Source organism: Orcinus orca, chromosome 10, assembly GCF_937001465.1.
Source record: "Orcinus orca chromosome 10, mOrcOrc1.1, whole genome shotgun sequence".
In the NCBI taxonomy this organism is placed as follows: domain Eukaryota; kingdom Metazoa; phylum Chordata; class Mammalia; order Artiodactyla; family Delphinidae; genus Orcinus; species Orcinus orca.
The window spans coordinates 93,426,189-93,446,354 of NC_064568.1; the positions used below are offsets into that span (position 1 = coordinate 93,426,189).

General features: G+C 48.3%; 1 protein-coding gene across 8 annotated transcripts in view; it reads left to right on the forward strand.

The window, feature by feature from the left end:
- The window catches only part of ATXN1 (ataxin 1), a 409,623-nt gene that overhangs the window by 368,300 nt on the left and 21,157 nt on the right, over window positions 1-20,166 (forward strand). For all 8 annotated transcript variants that reach the window (XM_049716362.1, XM_033434914.2, XM_033434925.2 and 5 more), the window contains one exon: window positions 16,867-18,919. In XM_049716362.1, the coding sequence (XP_049572319.1) occupies window positions 17,027-18,919 (1,893 nt within the window). In that variant the 5' untranslated portion in view covers window positions 16,867-17,026. The remainder of the gene's footprint in view (window positions 1-16,866; window positions 18,920-20,166) is intronic.

Here is a 20,166-nt window from a genome sequence, read left to right on the forward strand (position 1 = left end):
TCACCGTAACCCTGCAGGGTAGATCCTGTTATTATTATCATTTTAAAATGAGGATGCAGAGCCCTGGGTTAAGTAACTTGCTGTGATTCAAGGCCCCCCACCCTATACTCTCCTATTAAGTATGACATAGATTATCTCCCAGAAGCCAAAGGTAAAGTCTAGTCCTTTTTGGGCATCGGGAACAAAGGCCAAATTCCTTACTCTGTGGGGGGATGGGGGAAAAAAAAAGGGACAGGTGTGACTTCTTTCCCTAATGGTGGAGACATTTTGAAGAAAGATCGATACCTCTAGGGGAGTGGTAAGTGGTTAAGTGGTAAGGAGTCATCAGAATCAATGCTGCTTTAGACCTGGGAAGATGGTGCAAAACAATGGCCCCAGGGTGGAAGCAGAGTGTAGATGCTGGTTTGAGAGGGGTGATAAGGGGAAGTTTGAAGATGCCTGACAGGCAGTTGGAGCTGACGTTCAGGAAAAAGAACGTATTCGGATTTTTTGCGATAGACGTTGCACTTCTCCCCATGCATCGTCTTCTTTCATCGCACAGCAATCTTTTGAAAACATTATCATCATCGTTCACGTGTTATAGATGAGGAGACGAGGAGACGGGGGCTCAGAGAGGGGAACTGTCTTTCGAGGCCACGGTGCTCGTGAAGAAAATGGGCTTTGTGGTCAACAGGGCACCGACTTACTCTTTTGCATTTCTGTCTGTCCATTAAACATTTTATTGCCTGTTATAGATTACAGTCATTCGATGCCTGCAGCCTCCCGCAGCATTATGTGTTGCCTTTCATTTGCTATTAGGGTCTTAAATAAAATAACTGGCCATTTTTTGTGCGTTTATAATGTTGCAGAGATGCTCATGAGGGCATGGGTATTCCAGAGAGGTTAAATAGAAAAAGGACTGATTGAATTTGTGATGAGTAATTGTGTCTAAAATGGGTACCGTGCTCCACGTTCAAATAAACCAGAAGGCTTCTATTGATGCTGCAGGAAGACACAACAGATAATACGAACACCTCCAAATTTAAAACATGAGTGCATTTGAATTTTATTTTGGAATGTAGATGTGATTGATCATTTGTTCTGCAGGCAAGGCTTTAGTCCAGTTAGGGGGAAAAAATATCAATGCACTAGTATGGATTATTTTCTAGAAGAAGTTTTAGAGACTTAGTAAACTTTCTGAGCTGCTGAGACTTGAAATTCCTCGTTAGCGGAGGTGAAGCAAGGAACCTTTTAGAGACTGTTGTACCCAGCGTCTTCACTACAGTTGAGTGGCACGTGTGTTGCATGAAGTTAACCCAGGAAAGAACTCAAGGGAGGCAAGTGCGTGGTTTTTTGTTTTTTGTTTTTTTTTTAACCTCAGAGGCAGTTATTATATTTATTATACTGGGCAGCAAACAAACCTGCCCCTTAGCTCTGGAGGAAGAGATCTTCTAAGGCTAGAACCTATACAAACATCCTTAAAAAAATAATCCAGGAAGGGGGGGGTTGACAAATTAGGAGTATGGAATTAACAGATACAAACCACTATACATAAAATAGATAACAAGGATTTACTGTATAGCACAGGGAATTATACCCAATATCTTATAATAACCTATAATGGAATATTATCTGCAAAAAAGCAGAATCACTATGCTGTACACCTGAAACGAACACAAATACTGTAACTTAGCTATACTTCAATTAAAAGAAAAAAGCCTAGAACAAAGAGAGTCAGTGCCTCTACTTACAAGATATGCAGCAACAAGGAAGACCCATAGAGAGTTGCCTCCCTGAAAATGCCATATACACATTCATTGCTGATTACACAGGTACTAATATCCACTAAGGCGCTGCTTGTTTTGTGATGGGTCAGGGAGTTGCTTGGAGTCGCAGGGTCTTCCAAGTGTGTGTTTTCAATACAGGTGAAAATATGACCCAAGTGAAGGAAGCGGGGAGGGAGGGCCCTTCTCAGGAGGGAATTGTAACGTCAGCGGCCAATATTTATAGGTCGTGCGGTGGGCCAGGCCCTGGTCTATGTTCTTTGAAGGTGTGAACTCCCAACAGGCCTACATGGGCTGAGTACTGGTAGTATTCTCACTATAGAGATAGGGAAACCGAGGCACGGCCGGTGGGCGAAGGAGCCAGGATTCCAGCTCTGGCAACTGGAATCCCAATCCGGTGCCCTCAGCCACCTTAAGGGGAGGTCATTTGATGCCTGGAAGCGGTTCATTGCCGAGGCAACTTTCTATGAGGTTCTCCAGCCTGAGTGCTGGGCAATGCATTGTTGCATGCTGTTCCCTAAGAATCCCATGAAATAGAGCTTATTATTATCTCTGTTTTCTTAAAGAGGAAACTGAAGATTAGAAAGTTGAATACCTCCCCTGAAGTCACCAATCACCAAATGCCAAAAGCCACCAGTCTCTCCCAGGTCCCTGTGACATCAAAGTCAACCATCTGTGGATTGCCCAGCAGTAAGAGCTATGGCGTAAAGCGTGGGCTGTCTCTAAGTGTACAGAATAAGCAAAGCCTGTCTTCTCCTTAGTCTTTGACCAGCTCTTCATCATAGCCTCCCTTCATGGCGTAGGCAAGAAGTCCTGCCTGGAGCGGGGGATTCCCTTCTTCCCAGACCCGAAATTAAATCAAAGAAGCTAAAACCGTCCCTGACATTTCCTGCTGAGTGCTGTCTGCTTGACAGTGTGCCACATTCGGAGGGCAGCGGCAGCCTTCCAGGGAGATTGTAAAATGTTCTTATTGAATGAATACCTGATTAAGTTAATGGTGCCGAGCCAAGGTGAGGAGGGGTAATTTGGCAGCCAAATTTCTGGCAGCTCATTCAGCGTCCTTAATGTTCCACCAGCTTCGTGCTGGGCTGCCTGTGAGCTCCGGGAGGGGCTGTGGTAATTAACTCAGCGTTTTGATTGAAAACAGCTGCAGGGAGCAAGTCATCCCATTGTCCGTTTTGCTGGTGATTGGAAACGACTGGGGCATCTTGGGCTCCACTGCGGCAGCCTCCCTCTGGAGAAAACAATAGAGGTAGAGTGTAGGTTTCCCACTTGCTCTGCTTTTCAAAATGAACCATTCATCTTTTGAGGGTCAGAACTCAGCCACCCATTCAGCGAGTATGAGTCATACCCCTGGTTTTAAAACAAACATTTATTTCAGAGAGAATTCTTATCGCGGCTGATCTTTATAAGCTCATCTCTCTTTCTATGCTTGATTTAGGCTGGTTTCAGTAAAATTGCTGTCTTTGTAAATACGTATTCCTTCCAGTAAATCCAAAGACGGTCAGCAGCCTTTCCTTGGGATTAATGTGAGGACAGTCTGGACAGAGTTTTGGAGAATGGGATGCGGATTTTTAGAGGTTAAAGATGTGTCGCCCACATCTTTAAAAACATCTCCTAGGGTGTGCTTTGACTTCTTGCTACGGGAATTATCTGGGGTTCATAATCTCACATGAGAATCCGTGCTAGAAATGGAATCTCTAAGTGCAGATGCTTTTCAGATACACAGTATTTTATGTCTCTCTGTCATGAGTTCCACTTTTGATCCAACACTGTACGATCACGTCCAAAAATTTAGAAGAAGATCCAGAAACACTTTGCCTTTTAGTAGCCAACTTCTAAGGGAGACAGAACAGCAACAGACACAGGATGAGAACCGTCAACCGACAAAGAAAGGACAGCAGCCCTAGAATCCCACAGGGTTATGAAATTCAGTCTGTACCCAGCACAGGGAGTTTACAGTCTAATGAGAAAGAGGCATGAAAATAAGTATAGAATACAATGGACACATTATATAAGTGCTGGTGAGCCTGAGAGAAGGAAGGGCTGTGCAACATTGCAGTGGTCTTGAGTGGCTTTGTCAAGATGTTAGGAATGATTACAAAAGAAAGTCGCGGTCAGGGGGGCCGTTATGGGCAAAGGCATGGAGCCAGCGGCAGTGTTAGCCTAGGTGGGGATTGCAGACAGTTAGAGGATGGTGTGTATGTGATAAGATAAAGCATGGTCTTAAGCAGCACAGAGGAGAGGGCATGGGGTTGGGGTGGGGAGAACCTAAAATAAGTGACCTGGGGGGCTTCCCTGGCGGTCCACTAGTTAAGACTACACCTTCCAACGCAGAGGGTGTGGGTTCTGTCCCTGGTCGGGGAGCTAAGATCCCACATGCCTTGTGGCCAAAAACATAAAAACAAACAAACAAACCCAGAAGCAATATTGTAACAAATTCAATAAAGACTTAAAAAAAAAAAAAAGATCCACAGCAAAAAAAAAAAAAAGACCTCGAAGATAGGTTAGAGCCATGGTTCTCAAAGTATGGTCCCCAGACAGGTAGCCTCCACGTCATCTGGGAAGTCTGGGTAGGAGAACCTCTGGGTTAGAAAACAAGCAGCAAGGGGCATTGTGCAGGGGTGGTGGCTGGAGTGGAGAGTGTTCAGATAGAGCTGAGGGAATCCACGTACCCAAAGGCCTTGAGCCAAGTGTGTTTGAGCTGGAACGGGACACAGCTGCACCCATCTGTTTATGGATGATCTAGGGCGCCTTTCATGCTGCGCCGGCAGAGTGGAGGCCTTCCGACAGACTGTACTGCCTGCAGAGCTGCAAATATCTACCGGGCAGCCCTTCACCGAAGTTTACTGACCCCTGATTTAGCAGGTGGGACTGACATTACCTGATGATGGAGCCAAGGGGAGAACACAAGGGCAGCGATGTTGGCCAGCCTTCTGTGTTGAGTGGGCAGGGGTGGGATAGTTTGAGGGTGGGGTGCTGCCTTCCATGGATGTTTCTTAACTTTTTTTCAAGTATAGTTGATTTACAATGTTATGTTACTTTGTATACAGCAAAGTGATTCAGCTGTACATATATATACATTCTTTTTCAGATTCTTTTCCCTTATGGTTTATCATAGGATATTGAATATAATTCCGTGTGCTATACAGTAGGACCTTGTTGTTTATCCATTCTGTATATAATAGTTTGCATCTGCTCATCCCAAACTCCCAATCCATCCCTCCCCCACCCCACCCGCCTTGGCAACCACAAGTCTGTTCTCCATGTCTGAGTCTGTTTCTGTTTTGTAGATAAGTTCATCTGTGTCACATTTTAGATTCCACAGATAAGTGATATCATATGGTATTTGTCTTTCTTTTTCTGACTGACTTCACTTAGTATGATAATCTCTAGGTCTATCCATGTTGCTGCAAATGGCATTATTTCGTTCTTTTTTATGGCTAAGTAATATTCCATTGTATATATGTACCAGATCTTGTTTATCCATGCATCTGTTAATGGACATTTAGGTTGTTTCCATGTTTTGGCTGTTGTAAATAGTACTGCAACGAACATTGGGGTGCATGTATCTTTTCAAGTTCCAGTGTTTCCGGATACATGCCCAGGAGTGGGATTGCTGGCTCATATGGTAGTTCTATTTTTAGTTTTTTGAGGAACCTCCATACTGTTCTCCCTAGTGGCTGCACCAAGTTACATTGCCACCAGCAGTGCAGGAGGGTTCCCTTTTCTCCACACCCTCGCCAGATGCTTCTTAACTTCTTATGGTTCCCAGTTCTCATTGTGAAAATGCACACAAGTGTAAGAGCTTAGAGACACCCCAAAGTCCAGCCATGGAAAGCGGGCTAACTCTAGCAGGTATTTGGGGGGATCCACGTAGCTCCAAGCAGAACTTTGGGGGAAGGGGGCACTGTGAAGTTTAAAAACAAAACTGCAGTTGGTTTGCAAACTTTTAAAATCATGATATGTAATTTAAGTTTTTTTAATTGAGATAAAATATATATAACATAAAATTTACCATTTTAACCATTTTTCAGTCTATATTTCCGTGGCATTAGGTACATTCACATTTTTGTGCAATCATCACCACTGTCCAGCTCCAGAACCTTTTCATCATCCCAGACTAACTATATACACACTCAACAGTAACTCCACATTACCCCTCCCCCCAGCCCCTGGTAACCTCTGTTTACTTTCTGTCTCTGTGAATTTGCCTGCTCTAGGTGGACCACACACAAGTGGAATCATATAATATTGGTCGTTTTGTGTCTGGCTTCTCCCACTTAGCATAATGTTTTGTAAAGATTTATCCAGCTTATAGTCCGTATCAGAATTTCATTCTGTGGTAAGGCTGAATTATAGTCCGTTGTGTGGATATATCCCATTTTCTTTGTCCCTTTCTCTGTTGAGGAACACAGCAAAACCAGCTTGGACTGTCCCAGGCATGCACACAGCATCCTCTGTGATCTGGAGGAAGTACTTCCTCAAAACTCTGGAGAGGGGCTTCCCTGGTGGCGCAGCGGTTGAGAGTCCACTTGCCAATGCAGGGGACACGGGTTCGAGCCCTGGTCCGGGAAGATCTCACATGCCGTGGAGCAAGTAAGCACATGCGCCACAGCTGCTGAGCTTGCGTTCTAGAGCCCAAGAGCCAGAACTACTGAGCCCACAAGCCGCCATTACTGAAGCCCGCGTGCCTCTAGAGCCCGTGCTCCAGAACAAGAGAAGCCACCGCAATGAGAAGCCCGCTCACCACAATGCAGAGTAGCCCCTGCTCGCCGCAACTAGAGAAAGCACTCGCAGCAATGAAGACCCAGTGCAGCCAAAAATAAATAAATAAAAAATAAATTTGTTTAAAAAAAAAAAAACCGAACAACTCTGGAGAGCCAGATGATGGAGCCCAGCCCTGTATTTGGTCTGTTGGGTTGTTCAGCATCCACGGGGCCTTGGGAGATTTCTAGTAAGTCAGTTCCACACAGCAGACTGAGAATATTGAGACACCAGCAAGTAGCTGATGGGTTGCCCCCGTTGCTCCAACACCTGGAACTCTGTACGCAGAAAAGTGACACGCTCAGTGCTGCTTACATGTGTGTGCCGCTGGGTAATTGCCCCAGGGAGACTTTCCCTATGGGACCCTAAGCCAGATCAGGTTGTCCCAGGCGGTGTTTTCCTCCCTCATTCTGTTCCATTCATCTGCCTGGCCACAGGCCACTGTTCTGGAATGTAGAGATTTGGATTTATCTGGTCCTTGGTGCCCGTTACATTCTTCTCCCTGAACCCCGGTGAACTTCATTTATTATGCTTAGTTTATTACTTGATCTATTTATTTTAAGTGTATAATCATCATGTGCTATATAAGAAGGAGTTTATGAGCCAATTACAAAGTTAGAGAACAGTTCTCACAAGGCTGCCCTCACTTCTCACACCACTTATAGGTTCTGGGGTGGGGGCAGTCCCCCATACCACCCTCAGATTCATCCATTGACTAGAAGCACAGAGCTTCCTGAAAGCTGCTGTACTCACGTTCACACTTTACTACAGAGAAAGGATACAGGTTAAAATCAACCAAGGAAGAGGCATATAGGGCAGAGGTCTGGAGGGGTCCAGACACGGGGCTTCCAGGTGTCCTCTCCTCGTGGGGTCATGGGGGGCGTTACCTTCTCTCAGTCCTGCAGCGTGACAGTACACACACAGTACTGCCACCCATCGAGGCTCCTCCGAGCCCCGGTGTCTAGAGATCTTCTTGGAGCTCAGTCTCATACCACCCACGTGGTTGATCTTTTATCCTCAGCTCCTCCCGGAGGTTGGGTGCGTAACTTTAGTCTTTGAATTCCTCCAGAGGTTGGCACTGATATCGCATGGGGCCCAAAGCCCCCCTCATAAATTATACTTTAGACTGGTGGTCAAAGCCCCCAGGCAAACAGACAGATTTCTATAGGCAGGACCTCCCAGTAGCCAAAGACAAAGCCAGACGTCTGTTTGGGTGAGGTTAATCCTGCACTATATACCAGCAGATCTACTGCCTAATCCGAGAACTGGAACCCAGGTGTTTGCATTAGATGAGTCAAGATTTTCATCTTATTTCTGCCATTTATGAGCCATGTAACCTTAGGGGAGTCCCGTAACACGCTAAGCCTCAGTGTGCTGGTCTTTACAATGGGATGATAACACACTGCCTGTTGCTTGTATGAAAAGCATTGCTATCTATAGTCTACACAAAGAAAGCCCCAGTGGCTTCTGTCATACCTGCTTTGCTGGGTCCCAGGAGGTCTCAGGGCCTTTGTCGCCAAGACGGTGGTAGAGTTGTATAGTGTCCCAGAGACTGGAAGACAACCACAGAAGGGACCCCATCATGGAACTCCCAGGAGGAATGACCTGTTAGTTCAAGATTATACAGAACCTTCCACTTTCCTTCCACCCGCCCACATCAAGGGCAACAAATGCCTCAAGACTGTCTCAGACTGCCTCAGTTCCAGAAAGGCATTTTTTTTTACTTGATGGAGATTTTCGTGTTCTCTGTTTGTAAACTTGGGCCATCTAATCTCCTGGAACCTCAGCACCCTGGTAGTTGAGAGAATCTGACTAAGCCCCCTCCAGCTACCACGGGCCCCTTGCTGTGTGGTGTGTAGCAGAGCTTATGAGAGTGTGTGTGAGAAGACAGCTGGCAGCCTTCCCTGTGGGATGTGGAAAGAAGATTCTGCATTTCCCCACCATGCCTTTGGGGAATTACTCATCTAAGTGCTGTGGAAGAGCAGGCAGAGTGGAACCAGGAACCATTACACTTAACCCTTACAGAGACACGCCAAGCTCGAGTTTAGCATCTCACCTTTCTGTTGATTCTACTTGTACCTGTGGAGTGGCTTTCATGCTTTTGGGTGTGAATGGGGGCCTGTGCATTGGCAGCTCTTGTAACTATAATCCCTTCTACCAGCTGAAGAAAGAAAATAAATTCTCAAACATCCATGGCTTTTTCTTTTGTGTAAATCACAGGTATGAGGAAAAACCCAGATGCTGGAAAGGATTGAGAGTTTGAAGGTATTGTGTTGATTTGATCACGGAACCAGGAGAGATTAGTGATCCATCAGTGTGGGTGAAAACAAGGGATTCAGGAAGAAGCATTTGCTGAGTTACAGTTAGGATGGTGAGCATTTATTGAGTGTGTGCACGATGCCAGGCACTGTGCGTACTAATTCCTCCCCGTTTTATAGGCAGTGATATTACCTATAAGATTACACACTGTTGAGATACTTACTCTCTAAACTGGACACATGTATAATTTGGAGTAAAATAAAAATTACAAGAAAGAGAAAGATTCCATAGGCAGTAGGAGTGAGGCCAGGGTTGTTGGTTTTTTTTTTCTTTTTTAATTTTTATACAATTTGTAAAGGTTACTTTCCATTTACGGTTACCACAAAATATTGGCTCTATTTCCCGTGTTGTACAAGACATCCTTGAGCCTATCTTACACCCAAAAGTTTGTACCTCCCCCTCCTCCACCCCTATATTGCCTCTCTCTCCTTTGCACTGGTAGCCACCAGTCTGTCCTCTGTATCTGTGAGCCTGCTTCTTTTATGTTGTATTCACCAGTTTGTTGTATTTTTAGATTCCACATATAAGCAGTATCATTCTGTATTTCTTTCTCTGTCTTACCTCACTTAGCATAATGCCCCCCCCCAGTCTGTCCATGTTGCTGCAAATGGCAAAGTTTCATTCTTTTCAGGGCCAAGTAGAATTCCATTGTATAAAATATACCACATCGTCTTTATCCATTCATCTGTTGATGGACAGTTAGGTTGTTTCCATATCTTGGCTATTGTAAATAACGCTGCTATGAACATTGGGGTGCGTATATCTTTCCAAATGAGTGTTTTGGGAGTTTTTTCAGATATATGCCCAGGAATGGGATTGTTGGATCATATGGTAGTTCTAGTTTTAGTTTTTTGAGAAACGTGCATACTGTTTCCCACAATGGCTGCACCAGTTTACATTCCCACCAGCAGTGCAGGAGGGCCCCCTTTTCTCCATGTCCCCGCTGTCCTCGACAACACTTGTTATTTGTAGATGAAGCCAGGCTTTGAACTTGTCCTTTACCTACACCCCAGCCTATTCTTTCTACTACTCTCTGTGTCCTCCCTCTACTGGTACTAGTAAGAATATTAATTTGTTACCTTCCTATCAGTAATAATAATGTTTTATCCTGATATTCCAACGATGCCCATGGAAGTGAGTGCTGAACGACTTCTGAAGTGAGATTTCTCACTATTGTGCTAAGAACATTCGATCAAGAGTCAAAAATTGACAGATCCTTGTCTCCTAACCCCAATTCTAACCATGTTACTGTGGCCAGTTCTTTGCACCTCGTCACAGCAGTCCCTCTGTCCTTAAAACAATTCACTCCGGGGCAGGGTGAGAACTGCTCTGGGGTCGTGGAAAGCACCTATGGTTCCCAGCCTCCAGCCAGAGTGGTGGGTAAACAGAGATGCCCGTGTCCCGGGGTAGCTAATCTGGCACACACAGCCCTTGAGAGCAGAAAGGCATTTGCTTACGTATTGAACCAGGGAAGGTCTTGACAGAAAAGCATTTCCGGCTTTTCTTAAAAACTCAAACTCGACGTCTCTTGGACAATTCATTTGTGACCGGTTTCAGTCCAGATGGATATCCCTTCAAGTGATTATTTTTCCTTGAGCCTTTCCAGGAGTTCCAGCACGGGCAGGCTGCCAGGGGACACTGGCTGCTCAGATGCTGCGGCGACATCCCACATGAGCCAGGGACAGCCCAGCCCAGCTGTGGGCCTTGCCCCTCTGCCCTCCTCTCTCAGGCCTGACCTCCTGCGGACACAGAAGTGGGCCACATCCCCATGCGGTGGACCCACCCAGAGGACAGATCTCCCTGTTTTTCCAGAGGTGGCAGAACCCACTAGAAACACCCCCCGGTGTCACAATCATCACGTGGATGAGATACGATAATGGCAGAAGCCAGGAACCAAGGAAGAGCTTCACCCAGGCTTGAGGAAGCCTGTCACTCTAGTATGCTGACGTTAGAAGCAGATGAGGGAGCACAACTTAGGGAGGAGGGAGACCGGGGGGGCGGGGTTAGCTCCATGCCAAGCAGAGGAGTTCAGTGGAGGAAGGGCAGCAGAGCGGCTGTGCGTCTTGAAGAGTCCCCTCCAGCATCTTTCCATCAAGGAGATGGAGATGTGATCAGAACAGTGACTCCGAGTCAGTTTGTTGCCCTCAGAGCTTCCCTGAGCCAGGGAACACCCAAATGCAACTCTATTCTTACAGGTGGATTTAATTTTTTTTAATTATTACATTACATTTAGTCACTGTATTAATTGCCCCCAAATCTATAGATGAACAGGGCCCCCCAAAACTGTTATTCTTGGTGCTAATAATATAAAGAGAGGGACTCTTTTCTCCTGCCTGTCCTCATTCCACTAACATCTCAGCTGTAGATGGTCATGGCAGATCCCTGCCTTCCCAGCCCTGTGTGGCATGTGTCACTTCACTGACTGAAGGGTCCTGCACCCTGGTGCAGACTTGAACTTGCTTTTGGTGACCCTAGAGGGAAAGAGAGCTTGTTTACACAGCGTGATAGCATCCAGGGTTCTCCACCTCTGACTCTGTAGGATTTTCCCTCTGGGGTTTCAGCGCTGCTGTGCCCTGGATCACCACTAGGTGGGCTCATTGAGCCTGGTGCTGGGGGGTCCCTGCTGGCAAGCCTGTGAAGTATGAAGATCTCTCTCTCACTTCCTTAATTAACTCCGCCTCTAACACGGTATGCCACGCCCCCTGCAGTCCCTGATTAGTGCTAGGTGGAGTGCAGCGGTGCCCTGTACGTTTTCTCCCCCTCTCATCCCTATGATTGTGTCTCTCTTCCACATGGGACCATCAGTTCGTGTTTCCAAACTCTGCCTCAACACTTGGGATGACACGGGGATCCCTACCTCATGAGGCAGCCCAGCTCATTTTAACAGTTCTAATTACTTTCTCATTTCTACTGTATACAGTCGTCGCTCAGTATTTGCGGGGGATTGGTTCCAGGAGCCCCCGATGCTCGAGCTCCCTGGTCGACGTTCCATGTAGGTGGTTCTGCATCCTCAAATTCAGCCAGCTGCAGATGGTGTAGTACTGCAGGTATTTATTGAAACACAAATCCCCGTATAAGTGGACCTGCGCGGTTCAAACCCATGTTGTTCAAGGGTCAACCGTGTATCAATGTAATTTGAAGGTCAGTTCTGCTCTCCTGCCTTCCACGGAGGGCCCTTTATAGATCTGAGCATTGCACCTCTGCTCCGGCTTTTTTCTGTCCCCCAGGCCACACATCTTCAGTTGCCTCAGCTGTTACTTACCTATCTTGGGTCCAGACCTCCCACTAACCCCATCGCTCCACCCTGGGCATGGCCGCCAGTGTCCCCTTGCCTCAGGACTTTGTGGCTTTACCAGTGCCGTATGCTCCTGCAGTATTCATTCCATTATTGGGAATACTGTGCTTTTTAAAATGAAGCTTATAGTTACGCCAGCTTTTAGGCACCATACCCAACTGTTGGTTCATATTGAATGGATGGTCAAACAGAAAATTCCTGGACTCTTTGATGTGAACTATTCTTAAGTCAGATTGCTCCAACCCTGCTATTAGACTAATTGAGCTATTGAAACCAAGGGCAGGGCATGTATATTTATTCTCGTTCATCTTTATTTTTTTGGTTTTGTGCCATCACTTCCAGCTTCTCAGGATATGTTTCAATATTAATTGCAGTAATATATTAAGCATCCCTTTTAGCCTTCTGTTACCTCTAAATATGATAACCAAAACACTAATAAAATGGTGAACAGAATAGAACTGAAAATAGAGTTCTGGCATACCATTTGCCCCATGCTGACACTGAATAATTAAGGTCCACTGTACATACTAGAAACAAGGTAAGTGTTTGATGAATGAATATGTGATCCACTTCCTTTGGTGCATTCTTGTTCAGTCAACCATGAAGGTATCTAATTACGCTATCATCCAACCCACCCTTCTCCATCCCAGAAACCTCAAGGATATCAGAGTTGGGCCTGTTTTTAATATTTAACCTAAATGAAGTGCCCTTGCACTACACAGATCTTCCTTGTGATAATTTAGTAAAGCAAGAGGTTTGCATGTCAGGACTTCAAGAATCCTTGCCATGTCCTAGTGACCTCTCCCATCAGGTCCAGGTGTTCTGTCTTTTAAATGGTCATATGTTTTTTTCCAGAACTGACACAAGCTCACCAGGCTGCATTTCCTCCTCTTTAAAACCGAAACCACGTCTCTGCTGTGCATGGACATACATGCCAGACAGTCATGGGTTTCACTCAAACTGAGAAACTCGCAGGATGGAGGGTGCTGGGCAGAGCAACCTAGTTTATTGCCCTGACCTTGGAATGCATTTTTAGGACTGTATGTATCAGATTCTAGGAGTGTCTTCCATTCAGAGCAGTTGGTTGTTATTTACAGGACTCGGAATCAGTGGGGATCATCTCATTTTCCTAACACTTCCGAAGCAATCTGAATCCATGTTAATGGGGGTGGGGGGGGGGCCTCTGGGGATTTTTGAATGATATCAAAGATATAAATATCTTCCTTTATTAAAGTCTGTTTTTTCTCCTGGAGATGATTGAATTATACATAAAATGTACAATAACAGCCTTTTTGAAGTGTATTTCCTTATAGTTCTTGAAGATGGAAAGAGCCAGAAGAAAAGGAGCATCTGTTACTTAGAACTGTATTGGGTCTAGGTGACCCCAAAGTAAACAGCTGAGTTCTCCCTAAATATTAGCTGCTTATCTCCCAGGCTCTATCGATTCTGTTTGCTCACAGCACCTAGTTTGGTTTCCCAGCACCTACTCCATCAGAAGAGGCTCCAGACGTTTACTTTACTTAGAAGCTTATGCAGACAAGCTGAGTTTCTCACACCTTGCTGTGCATGTGAATCATCTGGAGGTGTTGTTAAAATGCAGACTCTGAAATCAGGAGGTTTGGGTGGGGCCTGAGGTTCTGCTTTTCTAAAGCTGCCGGGGGAGGTAGTCTGAGGACCACACTTGGAATAGCAAGGTCTTATTACCACTGAGCTAAATTTTAAGATACTGATGAGAGAGATACAAATGTAGATATAAAGATGCTTAAGATGGGTATATTCAGAACAGCGATTAGCAGGCAAATTGTATGTAGTGAACCCTAAATAAATTTGTCTCGATCCATCTATTAATTCCCTGTTCCTAATTCCCTTTCCTAATAATAATGTTGAAGCCTGTGATCTGCATGTGTGGCTCTTCGGGAACTTAGCAGTTATACAGTGGTGTGTGGCCCCGTGTCTCTTGTTGCGACAGGTACATCCGGAGGTGAACTCCGGGACCCAGGTGAACCACTGGTGCGTTTCAGCACTGAAAAGGCAATGAGGGACATGGAGACCATGTGTCTGCAGCTAGAAAGAGACCCTAAAAGCAGACATCCACTCTCCTTTTTTCTTCTCTTCTTCCTAGTCTCTTTCTTTCTCCCTTCCTTTTCCCTGCTGTACTTTGCACCTTCGCAATTTACCTCTCTGTTCTTTTAATTTATGAACTATCATCCAGTGTACCAGGGACATGGTGGCATCCTGTGGCGCCCTCTCGTGGTTCACTGAAAATACAGCAAGATACAGTCCCTATCCTCATGATGATTTCCCCTGATGAGAGATACAGACAGTATAGAGAGCTAATGAAACACAGAGGAAGGGACACATGCCCCAGAACTAGAGAGACTCGCCTCCTCCAAGCTGCGCTGGTAAATAGGAGACAAGGTCCTCCTAAAGGTAGGAGAAGGGAGTGTTGAAATTTGTATCAGTTTGGCCCCAGGTCGCTCCAGTTAATCTTTGTATCCTTGATTTATCATTTGTATTATCTGGAAAAGATGTTTATCAATGGACAACTTTTCAGAAGAGTGTATTTAAATTTGTGTGGTAAGGCCGATATGGTCCTAGTTGGTCCATTAGCAGAAGACCAGCCATGGAATCTATACAGAGATCTTTAGGGCCAACGGAGTCAGCCAGTGTCTTTCAAAAAACAACACAGTGTAAATAAACCAAGGCACTGCCGAGAACCAAGTCAGCATTCGTATTCAGATTCACTAAAGCTGAGTTCTTTTTTTAAAAGTACCTTCAGAGGGGTTTTCTAGGTTTGTGTATGGTGCATTCGGTTGTACAGCAGTTTTACATTTGCATTGCTAATGGACCTCTTTCTGAATGCATTTGACATTTTACTTGGCTTTGAAAGGACTTTTATGCCGCTATTTTTTCTTCCCTAGAGCTGCCTTGGGCTAATTAACCTAGTGCCTTACTGGCTGGGCCTACTATATTCTCATTCCAGATTCTGACATACTACTCTTGCATGAACTTCCCTAATGAAATCCTGTGGGGTTTTATTGGATCAGTGCTGCTGTGGAGCCAGCAGGGGGCGCATGGAACAGTTCGCTTTGAGTCCATCTCCTAAATGACTTTCCTTTGCTAGTCTGTGTGGGAACAGAGTTTATGCAGTTCTTTCTTAGCGTGACTTAAAACCTAGAGATAAAAGATCAGTTATCAGTACTTTTTAAGTAGTCAAAAGGGGCAGCTGTTTTCAGTTTTTGTAGTTTAATTTTATTCTATCATTGTTTTGAAAATAGCACTGTCATCTTAATCTATTTGCACATATTGGGTGTAAGTTACGTGCCATGCATTTCATAAGAGAAGGCTATACAGAATGGAGTTATCTGGGCCTTACAGAGCCCTAGGTCGGGGAGGGTAGTGCTGAAAACTGCTGCCTTAACTGTGTCTGTTTTAACATCAGACTATAGGAAAGCGGGTCTGCGTAGGAGAAATGCTAAAAACCCAGGGCCTGGAATTCCCAGAGCCTGATCCAGGGCTTCCCAGGGTCACAGCACGTGACATGGCTCACGGCTGCAGCTGCTACCTGTAGGCGGCCCTCACAACTGCCGCCTGTAAGCCTGGTCCCTGTTGGTTCCATTGATGATCTGCCTCTTGCCAGGTGGGCATCTGTCTGCCTACACAGTCATGGTAACAGAGTTCTGTGGTTCCTGAAAGACTGAGATTAGGTGTCCATGAAAACTGGCTCCAGGCTCACTACTTGTATGTCCAGGTTGAAACACTCGGGCCTGAGTGGTCCAGCAGAGGTTTCATCTGTAGGGTTGAGGGTGGGTTGGCCCTTTATGGAGCGTGTGGAGAGAAAATTCAAAGACCACTTGGAAAGGAAGTGAGAGGCAGAGGTAGAGCAAGCGTAAAGCCACCCTCGTTAAGCACACCCGCGGTGCCTCAGCCTGGTTATTGCATTTTTTTAAAACCATAACCATGTTCCTGTTTTAACTGTCCAACAGATTCCTTTTGGCTTTCTGTTACCATGTGAGTAGCTGTACTGGGAGTTGTTTGGAAACTTGTAGAGAACACGATTACTTGGGGCTCCCTCTGCTGAGTGGGCCTGTGTATAATGTGTGTGCACGTGCGTGCATGCGTGTGTTAGGAAAGAGAGAATCGTTGTAGATCCAGTATGGACCCAGAGTCAGTGGAATCTCTCAGGAGCGCCTTTGGCAGAGGAGGACTCAGAGACAAGGTATGAAGTCCGCTGAGGATTTCCGTTCCTAACCTTGTCCTCCCAGTGCCTGGCTCAGAGGGTAGGTCTGGCTGGCCTTCACTGGTGTCACCCACCTTGTGGGCATCGTTTGATTGCCCAGCGAGGTAAAGAAGAGCTAAGGCGTGGGAGTGGCATTTCTGGAAGCGAAACTAAGAAACGCATTGTCTACCTTCTGGAAAGAGAAAAAGAGAAGAGGGTATTGAGAGAGGTGTCTTAGGAGACTTGCTAAATCCATAAAAAAGAGGCTTTGACTTGCTGCATGTTGTAATGATCTTGCTGACGTCCTAAACAGTGCGGCCGGCCAGCGTTTTACCTGCTCTAATGTGGGGGCGGGCGGGGGCGGGGGTGTGTTTGGAATTCACGTTGACACCAGAAGCTTAGTCTCAATCTCGAGGAGGACGTTCTTTTCCGGTGCTGATGTTCTGATCGCCTCTCTCCTCCCTCTCCTCTTCCCCTTGTCCCGACCCTCTTCCTTTTCCCAGATTCCAGGGCGGCTGCTGGCGGATCGCACCCACAGGGAGATGATTCCTCATGAAGAGCCTGGATCCCCTACAGAAATCAAATGTGACTTTCCGTTTATCAGACTGAAAGCAGAGCCAGCCAGAGAGTGAAACGGTCACCGTGGAGGGGGGACGGCGAAAAATGAAATCCAACCAAGAGCGCAGTAACGAATGCCTGCCTCCCAAGAAGCGCGAGATCCCCGCCACCAGCCGGCCCTCGGAGGACAAGGCCACGGCTGTGCCCAGCGACAACCACCGCGCGGAGGGCGTGGCATGGCTCCCGGGCCACGCGAGCGGCCGGGGCCACGCGGGCGGGCGGCTAGGGCCGGCGGGGCCCCCGGCAGAGCTCGGTTTACAGCAGGGAATAGGTTTACACAAAGCGCTGTCCGCGGGGCTGGACTACTCCCCACCCAGCGCGCCCCGGTCCGTCCCGGCGACCACGACGATGCCCGCGTACCCGCCCCCGCAGTCCGGGGCCCCGGTGTCGCCCGTGCAGTACGCCCACCTGCCGCATACCTTACAGTTCATCGGCTCTTCCCAGTACGGCGGGCCCTACGCCGGCTTCATCCCTTCTCAGCTGATCTCCCCCACGGCCAGCCCCGTCACCAGTGCGGTGGCCTCGGCCGCGGGGGCCGCCACTCCATCCCAGCGCTCCCAGCTGGAGGCCTATTCTACCCTGCTGGCCAACATGGGCGGCCTGAGCCAAGCCTCGGGACACAAGGCTGAGCAGCAGCAGCACTTGGGCAGGACCGCGGGGCTCCTGCCCCCCGGGTCCCCACCACCCACCCAGCAGAACCAGTACATGCACATCTCCAGCTCTCCGCAGAGCGCCGCGCGCCCGGCCTCCCCGCCGGCCATCCCCGTCCACCTGCACCCGCACCAGACGATGATCCCGCACACGCTCACCCTGGGGCCCTCCCCGCAGGTCGTCGTGCAGTACAGCGACTCCGGCAGCCACTTTGTCACCCGCGAGGCCACCAAGAAAGCCGAGAGCAGCCGGCTGCAGCAGGGCGCGCAGGCCAAGGAGATCCTGAACGGGGAGATGGAGAAGGGCCGCAGGTACGGGGCGCCCACCGCGGCCGACCTGGGCCTGGTGAAGGCGGGCGGCAAGGCCGTTCCCCACCCGTACGAGTCCAGGCACGTGGTGGTCCACCCCAGCCCTGCCGACTACGGCAGCCGCGACTCCTCCGGGGTGCGGGCCTCTGTGATGGTCCTGCCCAACAGTAGCACCCCTGCCGCCGACCTGGAGGTGCAGCAGGTCACCCACCGAGAGGCCTCCCCCTCCGCCCTCAACGACAAAAGCGGCCTGCACCTAGGGAAGCCCGGGCACCGGTCCTACGCGCTGTCTCCCCAGCAGGCCCTGGGCCCTGAAGGCGTGAAGGCCGCCGCCGTCGCCACGCTGTCCCCCCACACGGTCATTCAGACCACACACAGTGCTTCGGAGCCCCTCCCGGTGGGACTGCCGGCCACCGCCTTCTACGCAGGGACTCAGCCTCCCGTCATCGGCTACCTGAGCAGCCAGCAGCAAGCGATCACCTACGCCGGCGGCCTGCCCCCGCACCTGGTCCTCCCCGGCACCCAGCCCCTGCTCATCCCTGTGGGCAGCGCTGACATGGAGGGGTCGGGGGCGGCCTCGGCCATCGTCACGTCGTCGCCCCAGTTTGCTGCAGTGCCTCACACGTTCGTCACCACCGCCCTTCCCAAGAGCGAGAACTTCAGTCCCGAGGCCCTGGTCACCCAGGCCGCCTACCCAGCCATGGTGCAGGCGCAGATCCACCTGCCCGTGGTGCAGTCGGTGGCATCCCCTGCAGCCGCGCCCCCTACGCTGCCTCCCTACTTCATGAAAGGCTCCATCATCCAGCTGGCCAACGGGGAGCTGAAGAAGGTGGAGGACTTAAAAACGGAAGACTTCATCCAGAGTGCGGAGATCAGCAACGACCTGAAGATCGACTCCAGCACTGTGGAGAGGATCGAGGACAGCCACAGCCCGGGCGTCGCCGTGATACAGTTCGCTGTCGGGGATCACCGAGCACAGGTAACGTTCATCCAGATCACACAGGTAGGGGGACACCCCGCCGCACCACCTTCACCGCTTCCCGGCAGTGAGTTTCTTCCAAGAGGCAGACCTGTCGGTGGCTGTGGAGATGATGCAGGGTTTTCATTTACACCTGGAAGTTAGACTCGTCACGTTTCCCAGCCACGTTCTCTAAGAGAATTAAGCCCTCGTACACCAAAGCACCTGCTGTTTGTCATGAATTAACTTCTCTGTGTCTAGAGTGGGGCTGGTCAGGTACCATTCTTGGGACAATTAAGAAGATCGCCACTCAAGCTATTTTTTTGTGCTGTGGTTTAGATGAGGAACCCTGATTAAGAAAAGTCATCTGTTCCCCTCCCCCCCCTTCTTTTGGTCAGGAAAAGTGCTGGTTAAGGTGAGAACGTTAAGTGCTCAGAGTGGCCACACCCCATGACATGTCTTTGTTGTAAAATGTAGGTTTTGTTATTATTTAGGTATGGTGAGGCCAACAGATGAGAATACAACAGCCATTGAGAAGATAGTTTGTTATACTCAGATGCCAAGAGGAGGGTTTGTGCCGTGCCATGCGGGGCCACATGGGGAAGAACCAGGGTCAGTCAGGAGGCACTGGGATTGAGAAGACATGGGCAAGAGCCTTGATCGTGGTTTCAGGGGGAAGGAGTGGGTGAGGCAGGGTAGGCAGACTTCGGATTGGCTAGTTGGAATCATTTCAGCAGGCCCTGGGCACAGGAGCTGTCCCTGGGTGTCTGGTACCTGGCCCTGGGGTGATCAGGGCTGGTGGACAGTGGCCCAGAGAGTGAAAGCTCCACAGAGGAGGTGGCTGGGCTGTGGGTGTTTGCTTTGCATATGAAGGACGTTCTCCCAGGCAGGTGAGCTGTCAGCTGTCTCTAGCGATGAGCTAACCCAGGGAGGCACAGTTCGTCCAGAGTCAACAAGGCCCCAGGATGTCAAAGCATCAGATATAGAGAATAAAAGGCGTGGTTAATATCGTCTGCAAAGCCAGGGCTGTCCCAGGTGAGCTCCTGGACTTCTGATATATAGGAACCCCAAGGACCAGATGTAGCCAAGCTGAGTCCTGTTAAAACTGGAACTATGATGAGCTCTCTTAGTTTCCATGGGTTCCTTCAGTCCACTCTTCTCCAGTTTCTTAAATCACTTAAATGCATTTATTCTGCCCATGTGTATGAAACAGCAGTTTCACTGCCTAGCTTGCTTGGAGTCAATCAGGTTTGGCCCCGAGGCCAGAA